General features: G+C 24.8%; 2 protein-coding genes across 3 annotated transcripts in view; one reads left to right on the plus strand and one right to left on the minus strand.

The window, feature by feature from the left end:
• Positions 1-3,077, minus strand: part of LOC123266195 (formin-like protein) — a 34,482-nt gene extending 31,405 nt beyond the window's left edge. For both annotated transcript variants that reach the window (XM_044730261.1, XM_044730262.1), the window contains exon 1: positions 2,181-3,077. In XM_044730261.1, the coding sequence (XP_044586196.1) occupies positions 2,181-2,438 (258 nt within the window). In that variant the 5' untranslated portion in view covers positions 2,439-3,077. The remainder of the gene's footprint in view (positions 1-2,180) is intronic.
• Positions 3,078-5,220: 2,143 nt separating this feature from the next.
• Positions 5,221-8,754, plus strand: LOC123265540. Its single transcript, XM_044729340.1, has 2 exons — positions 5,221-5,806; positions 8,227-8,754. Exons 1-2 carry the CDS (start codon positions 5,351-5,353, stop codon positions 8,554-8,556), a joined length of 786 nt encoding a protein of 261 aa, XP_044585275.1. The 5' UTR covers positions 5,221-5,350; the 3' UTR covers positions 8,557-8,754.
• Positions 8,755-15,781: the final 7,027 nt, after the last annotated feature.

The following is a 15,781-nucleotide window of genomic DNA, read 5'->3' on the forward strand; positions in this document are numbered from 1 at the left end:
ATTGAAATGAGTTTATATCTTAAAAAATGTCAATAATTAAGAAATGACCTTGTATCTCGTGAACTATTGACATTTTTAAAGATATAAGTTCATCCCAATGTTACACTCATCGAGACCTTTCATTTGAGTACCCACATCAATTTTTCATATATTTTATATATTTATATATATTATATATATGTACTAGCTTGATACCCGCTTCGCTGGGCATACAATAAAATTTTTATGTTGTAACCTAGATGAAAAATATAAACAAAATGATTAATTTCAAAAGATAATTAATATAAATTTTGAATTAGAGAAAAGTGATTGTTTATGATAACCGGTGTTAGCGAGTATTAAATATATGAGAAAAGTATTTTATTATTAATAATCAATCAATCAATGGGTCAGTTAGTCAGTAAATCTGTCATTAGACAGATTTCCGCATCACCCATGACGTACTGTGTAATGAGATGCGTTCCCATTATAATAATGTTATCCTAAACATTTAGTCTAGACCGGATAGGTCAAATGGTAGAGTAGCTGAAATGTCAACGGAAGGTTATGGGTTCGACTCCCTGTCCGAGATATCTGAATTTTTTCTCGCATATTATGTAAACTCTTATTAAGAAGGTCCTTCCTATTTCTTTTCTCAATCTCTTCCTCCTCCAATTATTCTGTTACGTGAATGTTGGAACGATTCACGTAATAATTATCCGTAACTCCTATTCTTTTCCGCTTCATAGTATTATTTAATTTTAAAAAATGTCAATAATTTTTTTAATTTTAAAAAAATGTTAATAATAAAATACTTTTCTCATATATTTCATACTAGCTAACACCGGTCATCACAAACAATCACTATTCTCTAATTCAAAATTTATATTCATTATCTTTTGAAATTAACCATTTTGTTTATATTTTTCATCTAGGTTACACCATAAAAATTTATTGTATTCCTATCGAAGCGGGCGGGTATCAGCTAGTTATTAATAAATTCATAACAAATTAAGTGGTATTAAAAATATATTTATTATTACTCATTTTATTAGAAATTATCTTAAATCGACCGTTTTTTATAATAATTTAACGATATCGTTGTAAAATTTTAGAGAAGACGCATCAGACACAATTTACCATTTTAATTTTAATCATTAAAATCAGTATAATCATTTAACAATATCAACTTGATAATATTTATGTTTAATTTATCTGTGTTATGATATAATCGAGTTCATCCTTCATGATTATTCCAATACATATAAGTTATTTCAGTTATTAATGATTTAGCTATTCTTTCTTAAAAAACGTATGATTATGAATTCCTACTGTCCCAACAGTCAATCGATAAAATTTAAAATCAATCATTTTGACAGTTATTATAGCAACGGTAACCATGATAACGGTAACCATGGTAACGGCAACCATGGTAACGGTAACCATGGCAACGGTAACCACGGCAACGGTAACCATAGCAACGGTAACCATGGCAACGATAACCATGACAATGGTAACCATGGCAACGGTTGATTAGCGTGGGTGGTTGTAGGGGGGCTGAGTTCGCTAATTTACGGGCGCCACTGATGGTTTCTTAGATTAGAGGGTCAAAATGATATTTCGCTCCCAAAAGAGAGAGATATAGGGAGGGGGAAAGATAATAGGGGACGGGAGGGGGGAGGAATAAAGGGAGGGAGGGGAGGGGAGGGCATATGTGATGGTAGACGAAAAATTCATTTTGGCTAGAATTGCGTAAAATCCGTTCTTAGTGAGCGTCTACATCACGAATGGAGTAACTATGCTAAATTTCAAGTCAATCGGGCGAATAGTTTCAGAGATCTCGTGATGAGTGAGTGGTATTTCGCTTATATATATATGTATATATGAAAAATATATAAAAAATGTATGTGGGTACTCAAATGAAAGCTCTTGATGAGCTTTCCATCAGAATGAGCTTATATCTTAAAAATATTTGTTATATATATGCATATATGAAAAATATATCAAAAATGCATGTGGGTACTCAAATGAAAGCTCTTGATGAGCTTAACATCAGGATGAGCTTATATTTTTGACAACGTCAATATTTAAGAAACTACAGTGCAAATCATATAATGAATTTATTTATTTACTGCTAGTAAATAAAACAAACCAACAAAAGAACAAAATAATAACACAGCAGACTATGATAATAAACTTACAAGGACTTTAGTGAAACGTCTCTCGAGTTCAATGGTATCGGGCATGGGTTGTCTCGGAGTGGACCTAACACTCCCGCTCCTGGTGTGCGGAGGTGGTCCACCGAGACTCCCAGTGCCCAAAGTCGGCGTCTGACAGTATCGATACTGGTGCTGGTGATGACCGCTGCTCTTGATCCCGATGCCCAATCCGTCCCGCATTCCATCGTCAGAAGCCTCTCCGTTATCAGGATTAGCATCGCGACTCTGACCCAAACCCATTGTTGTCTTTCTATTTAATTTTTTATTTTTAATTTTAAATTAACTAAAAATAAATATAAATATTATTTATAATCTCAAGCATTTCTTCTAGATTTTTATTTTCCTCCTTGCTTTAATCTCTATCAGTTTATATTTAGTAATCTCCATATCCATACAATACTCCTCCATACTCTCTCCGCACAAGCTAAGTGAAAATGTCAGTCACGCTCCGGGGTTCATTGATGCTCTTGCTCATGTATAATATTAATTTTAAATTATTCATATTTAAAAATAAATATCGCCATTAGGGTTTAATTTTGTTTAAAAAATGTCCACGTGATTAATGCCGGGCATTTTTGTTTTTTATTTATTTTTTCTTCACTTTAAAAACAAAAACACTTTTATTTTTATATTTGTACTGTTGCTTTATTGTTGTAATTATTTTTTACTGGGAGGCTCTACTCACAGGACACACGCGCACACCCGGATTGTTTGTTAATGCACCATGCAATTATCGGGACACTGTAAACTGTACTGAACACTGAACACTCGACACTGGGCTGTGATGCGACTGGTAATAATAATACAAACGAAAGTGCTAGTGCTAGTTATGAAAACGGGTGCGGATCCAGACTGGAGGATGTTTCACTAGTTTATTGTCATCGACGCCAGCGACAGCAAGCGACTAATTTACGCAAAATTAAAAATTACGCGCATGCGCAATGGTTATGTTGCGCAGTCGGTAAGTTTTATTTATTTTAAATATTTAAAATATTTTTAGTTTTTTGTTAAAATTATTTTATGCGTATTTATTCTTTAAATTGTTTTTAGTTTTAATTAAAATTATTTAATGCATTTCTTCTTTTTAAAATTAAATTTTTAGTTTATTAAATTAGTAAGGATATTTTTTTTTTAAATGAAAAAAATGTTTTTAATCAATATTAAGAGAGTAGATAAATTTTGTTTCCAGGATATTTATATGTTAAAAAATATTTAGTGTCATTGCAAAGATCTTGAATTTGTACCTTTTCAAGGTTTCATTTCATTCTCACTGTTAGTTAATTTATTATAATAAATATTAAGGCTACTTTTGGAAATATCTCTAGATACATAGTTAAGAAATGACCTTGTATCTTGGGAACTATTGACATTTTTAAAGATATAAGCTCATCCTGATATTACACTCATCGAGACCTTTCATTTGAGTACCCACATCAATTTTCATATATTTATATATATTACATATATGTATTTATGAAAAATACATGTGGATACTTAAATGAAAGGTCTCGATGAGTGCAACATCGAAATGAGTTTATATCTTAAAAAATGTCAATAATTAAGAAATGACATTGTAATTTGTGAAATATTGACATTTTTTAAGATATAAGCTCATCTTGATGTTACACTTATCGAGACATTTCATTTGAATACCCACATCAATTTTTCATATATTTTATATATTTATATATTTCACGCATACCATATATATGAAATATATAAAAAATGTCATGTGGGCACTTAAATGAAAGGTCTCGATGAGTTTAACATCACAATAAGTTTATATCTTAAAAAATGACAATAATTAAGAAATGACCTTGTATATTGTCAAATATTGACATTTTTGAAGATATAAGCTCATCCCGATGTTACACTTATCGAGACCTTTCATTTGAGTACCCACATCAATTTTTCATATATTTTATATATTTATATATTTCAGAAATACCATATATATAAAATATATAAAAAATGCCATGTGGGTACTTAAATAAAAGGTCTCGATGAGTTTAACATCGAAATGAGTTTATATCTTAAAAAATGTCAATAATTAAGAAATTCTATTGTATCTTGTCAAATATTGACATTTTTGAAGATATAAGCTCATTCTAACGTTACACTCATCGAGACCTTTCAATTGAGTACCCACATCAATTTTTCATATATTTATATATTATATATATATTATATATATATATATATATATATATATATATATATATATATATATATATATATATATATATATATATATATATATATATATATATAATATATATAATATATTATATATATGAAAAATATATCAAAAATGCATGTAAGTACTCAAATGAAAGCTCTTGATGAGTGTAACATCAGGATGAGCTTATATATTTAAAATATATATTATATATATATATTTGTATAAATAAAAAATATATCAAAAATGCATGTGGGTACTGAAATGAAAGCTCTTAGAGATTATAACAGCGGGATGAGCTTATATCTTTAGAAACGTCAATATTTACAAAAGTACAGTGCAATTTAACAAAAGTCATTATTTAATAAACTAAAATTTTAAATTTTTATAGTTCACTAGTTACGGCAGTCACGTAGTGACTGCAAGGTTTCTAGTTTTTTTTAAATGACTTATAGTTTTTTTTTTAATGACAAAAATTTTTTATAATTTTATAACAATTAAATTATTTTAAAAACTAAACATAATTTAACACACTATAGTGTTTTTTAATTTTCTAAAAATTTAAAAAAAAAAAAAAAAGAAATAAAAATAAAAAAATTAATTTACCTTTAACATTTTATGAAAATTCAATAATATATTAATTTATCAAATTAATAAATAAATTTACAAAATTAATAAATTAATTTATTAATTTATAAATAAATAAATATAAAATTTATCAAAAAGTTTTTTTTATTACCAGAAGATAAATAAGTTCTTCTATGTTACCTGCCATTTTGTTCTATCCGCAGCGCATGCGCGCATGCGCGCATGCGCAAAAACATGAGACATCTTTAGCCAGTCAATAAAATCAAGGGTCAAACTGTATAAAATTCTACAATGTCTCCATATTTATTTATCACTTTGTTGTTTCCAATCTTAGTTTTTTTAAGTGGTGAAAAGAATTAAAATAATTAATTATAAATAATTAAACATGAATAAATCACCATTCAGTACACCACGTGGTCGTGGACAAAATGGACATCAAAAACCATACTACCGTAAGCAACGCGGCTACTGGGATAATAAAAATTCAAACCAAGTGTCTCCGACGAATAACAGTAGTCAAGAGGAGAAAAATTTAAACACCAGTGGATCCAGTGACGATTATATTCCTTTTAATAATAGCTTACCTTCGCCGTTCAACAAGAGCTTGCCTTCACCCTCGCTGGCATCTCCACCAGCAGTATCAACATCTTCGCCGTTTTTCCATGTGCAGAAGCAGGGTGGTCAGTTTTATGGCCAGCATCAGCGGTACTCGCTTGGGAATGAGAGTCCTAGTCATAGTCCACGTGGTCGGAGGAGTTTTAATCAATCTTTTTCTCCGGGTTATAATAATAAATCTTTTTCACCTGGTTTTAATAATAGAACTCCTAGAGGAAGGCATTCCGTAAGTGTTTATTTTTTTTTTATATAATATTAAAATCAGCTGACTTAAAAATTTTTTTTTTTATTTTTATCATCAATTAATTATTTTAAAATATTATACTAAAGTTAGCTCACGTATGTTTATTTTATGACATTAAAGTTAGCATTTTTTTAAATAAATAAATTTGCTCCGAAAAATTATTTCTAAAAAATAGAATTTTTTAATTTTCTAAATGTTAATTTTTTTTCTAATTATTTTTTACATTATTTATTTGTTAAAAATATTCTTAAGGTTATAAAATATCTACTAAATTAATTTTTATATTTATTTTTAAAAAATTGCATTGACAGTTTTTAGTTTTTCATAAATTAAATATCAATAAAAAAATTCTATAATATTAAAATTAACTGTCCACTTGGACCATTTTTTTAATTTTATTTAACAAAAAAATTTTTTTTTTAATTGCATTTTAATTTATTGAATTTTCTAAATGTTAATTTTTTTTCTAATTGCTTTACATTATTTATTTTTTAAAAAATTCTTACGGTTATAAAAATATCTACTAAGTTAATTTTGATATTTATTTCTAAAAATTGCATTTACAGTTTTTAGTTTTTCATAATTCAAATTTTTTCAATAAAAATTTAAAATTCTAAAAAAATTCTGTATTAAAATTAGCTGTCACTTGACCATTTTTTAATTTTATTTAACAAAAAAAATTTTTTTTTTAATTGCATTTTTAATTTATTGAATTTTCTAAATGTTAATTTTTTTTCTAATTATTTTTTACATTATTTATTTGTTAAAAATATTCTTAAGGTTATAAAATATCTACTAAATTAATTTTTATATTTATTTTTAAAAAATTGCATTGACAGTTTTTAGTTTTTCATAAATTAAATTTTTTTTCAATAAAAAAAATTCTATAATATTAAAATTAGCTGTCACTTGACCATTTTTTAATTTTATTTAACAAAAAAAATTTTTTTTTTAATTGCATTTTTAATTTATTGAATTTTCTAAATGTTAATTTTTTTTCTAATTATTTTTTACATTATTTATTTTTTAAAAAAATTCTTACGGTTATAAAATATCTACTAAGTTAATTTTTATATTTATTTTTAAAATTGCATTTACAGTTTTTAGTTTTCATAAATTAAATTTTTTCAATAAAAAAAGGTCTAACAATTCTATAATATTAAAATTAGCTGTCACTTGACCATTTTTTAATTTTATTTAACAAAAAATTTTTTTTTTTAATTGCATTTTTAATTTATTAAATTTTCTAAATGTCAATTTTTTTTTCTAATTATTTTTTATATAATTTATTTGTTAAAAAAATTCTTACGGTTATAAAATATCTACTAAATTAATTTTTGTATTTATTTTTAAAAAATTGCATTTACAGTTTTTAGTTTTTCATAAATTAAATTTTTTTTCAATAAAAAAAATTCTAAAAATTCTATAATATTAAAATTAGCTGTCACTTGACCATTTTTTAATTTTATTTAACAAAAAATTTTTTTTTTTAATTGCATTTTTAATTTATTAAATTTTCTAAATGTCAATTTTTTTTTCTAATTATTTTTTATATAATTTATTTGTTAAAAAAATTCTTACGGTTATAAAATACCTGCTAAATTAATTTTAATATTTATTTTTAAAAAATTGCATTGTTTTTAAAGTTTTTAACAAATAAAAATTTTTCTTAATAATTTTTTCAATAAATAAAAATTCTAAAAAGTTTTAAATGTCAGCTAGCTTAATTTTCATTACTGTAGCTGACAGCTGTCAATGTTTTTGATTTTTTATAAAAAATTAATTACAATGAAAAAAAATGTTTTAAAAAATTTCCCCTAATAATTTTTTTTTTTATTTTCACATGTGAAATTTTTTTATTAATTTTTTTTTTTTCATAATAAGGTAAAGACCCAATTATTGACACTGGCCTAGTTGTTTGACACTTGCAATTATATTTTAATTAAAAAAATTAAGTGTTTTTTTAAAATCTTTTTTTAATTTATAATTCAAAAATTATATTTATTAATTTATTAGAGTTGGTTTATTTTTTTTTTAATTAAAATAAAATTTCTATAAAATTTTAAAAAAATTATTAACTTCATTGTCTTTTAAAAAAATGTTTTTAAAAAGTTGCATTTATAATTTTTTATAGTTCCTAAAGATAAAATTTTTAAAATAAATTTTTCTTGCTATGATTTATTTATCAAAAAAAATTATAAAAATTATTGAAAGTATTACTAAATAATTCTTAATGAGATAATTTAGAAAGCTACTACTGAAAAAAAATATTAAATTTAATTATTTTTGTAGTAACTGAAAAAAAATTTCTTCTCTAAAATTTTTCTGAAATTTTCTTAGTAATAAAAAATAATTATTAAAAAATTGACGAGAATATTAATAAATAAATAATTTATTTTCAGAATCAATATCAAGGAAACAATCAGTACCAAGGAAGAAATCAATACCAAGGAAAAAAAGAGACTAGCATCCATAATTATATAGATCAATCCTTTTTCGAAGATCCTTGGGCCGAGCTCGTGACCGAGTTTGACAGTCTTAATCAAAGCTCTAGTACTGACAAGTTCGATGACAGTTTCATGTCCCAGAGCCTCTTGGAAGACAGTATGCTAAAAGACGAGGAAGATGACAAGGAAAGCGGGTCCGATTGCAAAGACGCGGATTCGCAGGACGAAATTTTTCCGATGTCGCAAAAGGATTCTGATCCTGTTGAAGAAAATTTTGGGAAATGACAACTTTAATTTATAATCTCTTCAATAAGACTTTAATAAGGCTGTGATGAGATTACGGTGTATATATTGCCAATACGTGCAATTATATCCAAATATGTACATATAAGATAAAGACGTTTATCGAGAATTATATCAGAAATACAAATATTTTTTGTAGTGGAAAATTGACTCTGGTATTTTGGCAATTTACTTTTTTTTTTTTAAAAAAAAAAAAGTATTTCTATTTAATAATTTCACCTCAAAATTTTTGATTCAATTATTTGGATAAAGTTCCTTTTTTATCAATGTGTAATTAATTTACTCAGCAATAAATGTAAATATTAGTGTGTAAGTTTATAAATAAATAACTAAGGTAAAAGACCCAATACCGGAACGATTTGATAATTATTATTTTATATTTTATCTCGTACTCAATCAAATTAAACAAACTTTTCTTTATTAGAAACCTCAATCTTTTTTTTACATAATAAAATATGAATGAAACTTTAAATTATATTGGAAATATTGAAAAAAAATGTTAATGATGTCAATAGTCTTAGATTTCTGACTTATCAAGGTCTCTTAATGGTTTTGCTAAGAAATCACTCGATGATCTTAAGCTCATAGAAACCTAATGGAAATACTTTTCACTAAAATTTTTTTTTTATGTATTAATGCAAATACTAAGAATTCGATGCAATTAATTGATAATACAAAATAGACCCTATTGTTATTTAAAATTTACTGTTCGTCTATTGGTACACCCGAAATGAGCTAATACCCAGTATCGGAACAGTCAGCCGTATTGATATTATTTATTGACATTTACGATATATACTGTGTTGATTGTTTACATCAAGCACAACAACAAAAGTTTTTGTGAAATAACATTTAATACAGAAAGTAATTTTATTATAAAAATTGTTTCAAATATTCGTAAATTTTAACTTGAAGAACAAAAGCAAATTTCTGTTTTGAAATTTTCTTTTTTACATAAGTGTCGTCAAGTATAATTTCGAATCGTTTATTTATTTTTTTTTTATTTTTAGTAAAAATTTATTTGATTTTTTAATATTAAATAATTATTGTTAGTCTCACTATGCATACATGTCATTTGAGTTCTGAATTAACTGCTTGATTTTTTATAGGTAGTAGTAGGATGCCGAAAGTTAAGTCGAAGATAACATTTTATAAATTAGTTTTATAAATTCAGAAAAATTCACTTAAAGTATTATGATTTGTTAATTAATTATTTAATTAATCCAGCTTACGAAAAGCGGACTCTTTAGATTAAAAAAATTAGTTTTATTTATCGTTCCGGTATTGGGTCAACCATATTCCGGTATTGGGACTAGGCATTTAAGGTGTTCCGATACTGGATCTTTTAGACTTTTTCAAAAAACATGTTTTTTAGTAGATTTCATAGAAATCTAACTATTGCATTGGTCCTCATGACGGAACTTTTGAAAAATTTTGCTATATTTCGACTCAGCTCGTCAAGCGGATTCAGAAAATGCATATGGTTCAAAAGTTTATATATGTATGTATTTATATATATATATATATATATATATAAAATATATTATTTTATATATAAATATATATATATATATATATATATATATATATACTAAAGCCGTTACCCGCCTCGCTTTCGCGTAACATAAACGTGTATTTGTATATCTATATTCACAAATATAGGTATACAAATACATAGAGTGATCATATAATGGTACATGATCATCTATTATGGCTTTTACCTTATATAAAAATTTTTAATTTTTTCTATATTTAATGCCTTCTTATTATCCTTTAGGAATTGAATTTTATAATTTTTTAATTAACGCCCACGCAAGGATTTGTGAGGGTGGCATTTCATAAAATTCATTCTTTACAGCTCAAAAACTCCAAAAAAATCCATCTGGCCCAGTTTCAATCCTTTAGCTGCTATAGATTAAAAGGTACAATTTCTTTTAATTTTACGCCCACGCACGGACATGTGGGGGTAGAATTTAATGAAATTTATTCTTAACAGCTCAAAAACGCCAAAAAAGCATTCTGGCCATGTTTCAAAGTATTAATAGCTATAGATTGAAATTTACGAATTTTTTCTTAATTTGACGCCCACGCACGGGCACGCCAGGGGGGTGGAATGTCACAGAATTCGTTTTTAAAAAATTTCTAAATGTAATTTGAAACATTCTGACCAAGTTTTGAACTATTAAAAGCCATAATTGAAAAATATGAATTTTTTTTCGTGAACACCCCCGCAACCCCCCTTGTGGGTGGAATTTCGTGAAATCCGTTCTTAGCTGACCTCTACTTGGCAAAAGGAATATTCCTGCCAAATTTCAAGTCTCTAGGTCTTATAGTTCCAGAGATATCGTGATAAGTTACTATCTATATCTACACTGATAAAAAAATTGACTTGACTCAAGAGCCAAACTCTTGAACCAAGAATTTCATTTCGAAGAAAATGATTTTCTTGAGTCAAGAGAATAAATTCTTGACTCAAGAAAAGTTTCTTAGACCAAGAATAATTTCTTAGCTCAAGAATTTATTCTCTTGACTCAAGAAAATCATTTTCTTCAAAATGGTATTCTTGGTTCAAGACTTTGGCTCTTGAGTCAAGTCAATTTTTTTATCAGTGTATAGAAAGTCTCCTATATATATATAGAAGATATACGATATAATCGGCATTGTCTCTTCTCTAACTCTCGTAATTCTATACGGATCTCAATAAAACGTAACATACTTATTCTTAGGGCAATTTCCGAGGTTAAGTTCTAAGATGAGCCAAATCTGTCGATTAGTTTAGAAGTGAGAGCAATTCAAAAATTTTCAAAAATCGCAAAAAATTTTCACTTTTACCTTATTTCCGTGCAATAACAATGGAACGCGACATCCTATCGGATTTCTGTAAATTGCATTTGAAACCTTATTTAATAAGCTTCAATTTGCGTACTTATTTATTTCTCCAAATTAAATAGTTTAAAAATAATAGCAATTCAAAAATTTTCAAAAATCGCAAAAATTTTCACTTTTACCGTATTTTGGTGCAATTACAATTGAACGCGATATCTTATCAAAATTCTATAAATGGTATCTGAAAGCTTATTAAATAAGCTTTAATTTGTGTACCTCATTATCAGTCTAGGCCAAAAATCACCTACTTTCTCTGACAGATATAATGAAATTTTACTTTTGCATTCGTTTTGACGTCATTGTTGTTTAATCAGACAGAAATTTATTTATTTTTTTTTTTCGTATGCAACCCTAGTAGTATTTTTATTATTCATCATGAAATCTACCTTTTTTTTTAATATTAAGGTAGTACCCTCGCCAGAGTCGTTTTCTTAGGATTTTTTTTTAACTTCGGCAGATTAATATTCATATAATTCTGCGTCGATTGGCGCAATTTGAAAATTTTTGACCATTTAGTTTCATAGATATTTAATTTCAAAGTTTGAGTTTTGAACGCTCTTTTACATTGCGGTATACGGGATATCGAAAAGTTTACCTACAAACATTTTTATATCTCAGAAACTTTTCTTAGGATTCTTTTAAAAAACTAGAGTAACGTTAACTAACAACTAAACAATTTTTTAAAAATAATTTCATCGATAATTACCACACAGTTTCAGAGATATTTATTAATAAGTAATGAAAAATTTACCAGACTTTAGCCGAGGAGGGGATACGTTAATAAAACTGTGGCAACAACGCAAGTTTTGTGAGCCGCGAAAAAAATATGAGACGCGCATGCGCTGAAAAATTTGAAAAGTTTAATTTACTTTAAGTGTAACATTATAGTTATTAATTTTATTTATTTAAAAAAAAAAGTAACAATGATTATTTTATGAAAATAAGTATTTTTCTATATTTATAAAAATTCAAAAAGTTAATAAGTTGAATATAATAATATATATTAATCTTTCATAAGTTATAAAAATAATAGTCAGATGAAATAATAAAAAAACTACTAAAATTTAAAATCCGTAAATACATCAACATAAAAAATTCAATTACTGATTTTTCTGAAAAAACAAAACAATATTGTCAATTATTTTTTTTCTATTTGTTATTTGCATATTTGCTAGTGATTTCTGTCGTTTTTCAAGGATTTTTTTTTATGAATCGTCCTTTATAAGTCAATTTTTCAGACATTGTAATTATATTTCCGAATAAATGTATGTAAATAAATAAATAAACGCATGTGTCAAAACAGAGGTTAATCTACAGTTAGTCCAAAACACTACAGTATCCTAATATAAAATTGAGATGAAATGTATGTGGCATCAAACTATTCGTAACGTGATTGGTCGAATATATCATAAGCATGAAAATTTCCTAATATAAAATTGAGATGAAATGTATGTGGCATCAAACTATTCGTAACGTGATTGGTCGAATATATCATAAGCATGAAAATATATGCAAATGCTATAGTCAGGCGCGCGCAAATTTGAATTCTAGTCCCATAATAAAATTGAGATGAATGTATGTGAAACCAATTTATTCGTGATGTGATTGGTTGAAAATATTTATTCTCATTCTGATTGGTTAAAAGTGAATATAATATACATAAATGACACATAAATATATCATGACCATAAATATGAGGCGCGCGCAAATGTGAATTCTAGTAACCACTATAAAATATCTTAACGCTCACGCAGTGTTGCCAGACTTTTCAAACGATCAGTTTCTCGTTTGTGATTGGCTAAAATAAGTACATAAACAGCAAAAAGTTTTAGGCTTGTCAATAATGACTCTAAAGTATATGTACCATACACTCTAGCACAAACTTTTGACGACGGAAGTCGCGAGGGTACTACCTTAATTAAATTCGACAAAATTGATAAATTTAATTATTTTTGTGTAACTACATGTTTATTCTACATGATTGGATGAATTATTATTACTAATGAACCATTTGAATATTTTCTAAATAATAAAAACCAGCCATGTACCCTTCGTCGTTCTGGTATTGGGTCTTTTACCTTACTTAAATTTTAAATCTTTATTTCTTCTTATAGTTTTAATTTATTTTATAGAAGAAAAATAAAATATTTTTGAAGTTAAAAATTTTCTTATTTTGGCCATTTACTTTTTTTTTTTTACAAAAAAAAAGTTTCTTCTTTTTAATAATTTCATCTAAAAAATTTTATTTCTTCTCGAAGCTTTAATTTTTTAAAAGAAGAAATATAAATGTTGTACTGAAAAATTAACTTTTTCGTATTTTGGCAATTTATTTTTTTTTAACACAAAAAAAATATTTCTTCTTTTTTAAAATTTCACCTCAAAATTTTTGATAAATTTTTTTATCAATGTGTAATTTACTCAGCAATGAAAACTTATAATCACATAATTACTTTAATTTTTAATTTTTATTTCTTCTTTAAGCTTTAATTTTTTTAAAGAAGAAATACAAATATTTTTTAAGTTAAAAATTAACTTTCTCGAATTTTGGCACTTAACTTTTATTGTATTTCTTCTTTTTAAAATTTTCACCTCAAAATTTTTGATTCAATTATTTGGATAGACTTTTTTTTATCAATGTGTAATTAATTTATTCAGCAATAAATGTAATATATTAGTTTGTAAGTTTATAAATAAATAAATTTTAAATATTTATATCTTCTTAAAGCTATAATTTATTCTTAAGAAGAAATACAAAATATTTTTTAAGTGAATAATTGACTTTCCCTTATTTTAGCAATTTAATTTTTTTTTCAAGGAAAAAATATTTCTTCTTTTTAATAATTTTATTTCTTCTTAAAGTTTTAATTTCTTTAAAGAAGAAATACAAATATTTTTGCAGTAAAAATTGATTTTTTCGCAGTGGAAATTAAATTTAAAAAAAAAAAAAAAGTATTTCTTCTTTTTAATAATTTGGCCTCAAAATTTTTGATAAATTTTTTTTATCAATGTGTAATTTACTTAAACAATGAAAGTAAATATTATTTTCTACACAAATAAATAATTACTTAAATTTTGAATTTAATTTCTTCTTAAAGCTTCAATTTTTTTAAAGAAGAAATACAAATATTTTTTTCATTAAAAATTAACTTTCCCGTACTTTAGCAATTGATTTCTTTTTTTACAAAAAAAAAGAATTTCTTTTTTTTTAAAATTCCACAAAATTTTTGATTCAATAATTTAGATAATTTTTTTTTTATCAATGTAATTTACTCAACTACAAATGTAAATATTAGTTTTTAAATTAATAAACAAATAATTACTTAAATTTCAATTTTTATTTCTCCTTTAAGCTTTAATTTTCTAAAGAAGAAATATAAATATTTTTTAAGTGAAAAATTTCTCGTATTTTGGCAATTTATTTTTTTTTTAAGAAAAAAAAAGTATTTCTTCTTTTTAAAAATTTCTATTTCTTTTTAAATCTTAAAATTTTTTAAAGAAGAAATATAATTATTTTCAGCAAAAAATTTATTTTTTCAAATTTTCGCCATTTATTTTTTTTTAACAAAAAAAAAAAATATTTCTTTTTAAAAATTTCTCAAAATTTTTATTTCTTCTCAAAGCTTAAATTTTTTTAAAGAAGAAATAAAAATATTTACTTTAAAAATTAAAATTCTCAAATTTTGGAAATTTATTTTTTTTTAACATAAAAAAATTATTTCTTCTTTTTAAAAATTTCATCAAAATTTTTGATTCAATAATTTTTTTTCCGTGTGATTTACTCAGCAATAAATATAAATATTACTATATAAGTTTATAAATAAATTACTTACATTTAAAATTTTAATTTCTTCTCTAATCTTTAATTTATTTTAAAGAAGAAATGAAAAAAATAAAAATTGTAATAAAAAAACACCACAAAGATTTGTTTTTATATTCTTCATTATAATATACATAAGTATATACATAAACTACATATTTTAAATATTTTTAAAAGTAAATTTAGTACATATAAGTACAAAAAATAGTGCTCCATCTATACGATTCATATATTGACGAAGGACATGAATTAATTTATTTAATTATAGTTATATTAATAGCTTGAAAATAAATTTCCATGTAAAATAGATAATTAATTATAAATTACGTATTATTGATTTATAATAATACATTTTTATTTTTAAAATTTAATCCTAGCATTAAGTATTTTTAAATAGATATGGAAGGTTATTTGGTAATTGGTACTTGGCAATTTTATGCCAAATCAATAATTTATTGATTCTCAAGATATTCACTATTTTATATCAGACGATCAGTTATAAGC

The sequence above is a fragment of the Cotesia glomerata genome, linkage group LG5 (genome assembly GCF_020080835.1).
Source record: "Cotesia glomerata isolate CgM1 linkage group LG5, MPM_Cglom_v2.3, whole genome shotgun sequence".
Classification (NCBI taxonomy): Eukaryota; Metazoa; Arthropoda; class Insecta; order Hymenoptera; family Braconidae; genus Cotesia; species Cotesia glomerata.

Excerpts from the sequence above, each read along its gene's own strand:
- LOC123265540 (XM_044729340.1), top strand. The coding sequence starts at position 5,351 with ATGAATAAATCACCATTCAGTACACCACGTGGTCGTGGACAAAATGGA. Across the intron at positions 5,807-8,226 it reads CTCCTAGAGGAAGGCATTCC|AATCAATATCAAGGAAACAA; the intron begins GTAAGTGTTTAT and ends ATTTATTTTCAG.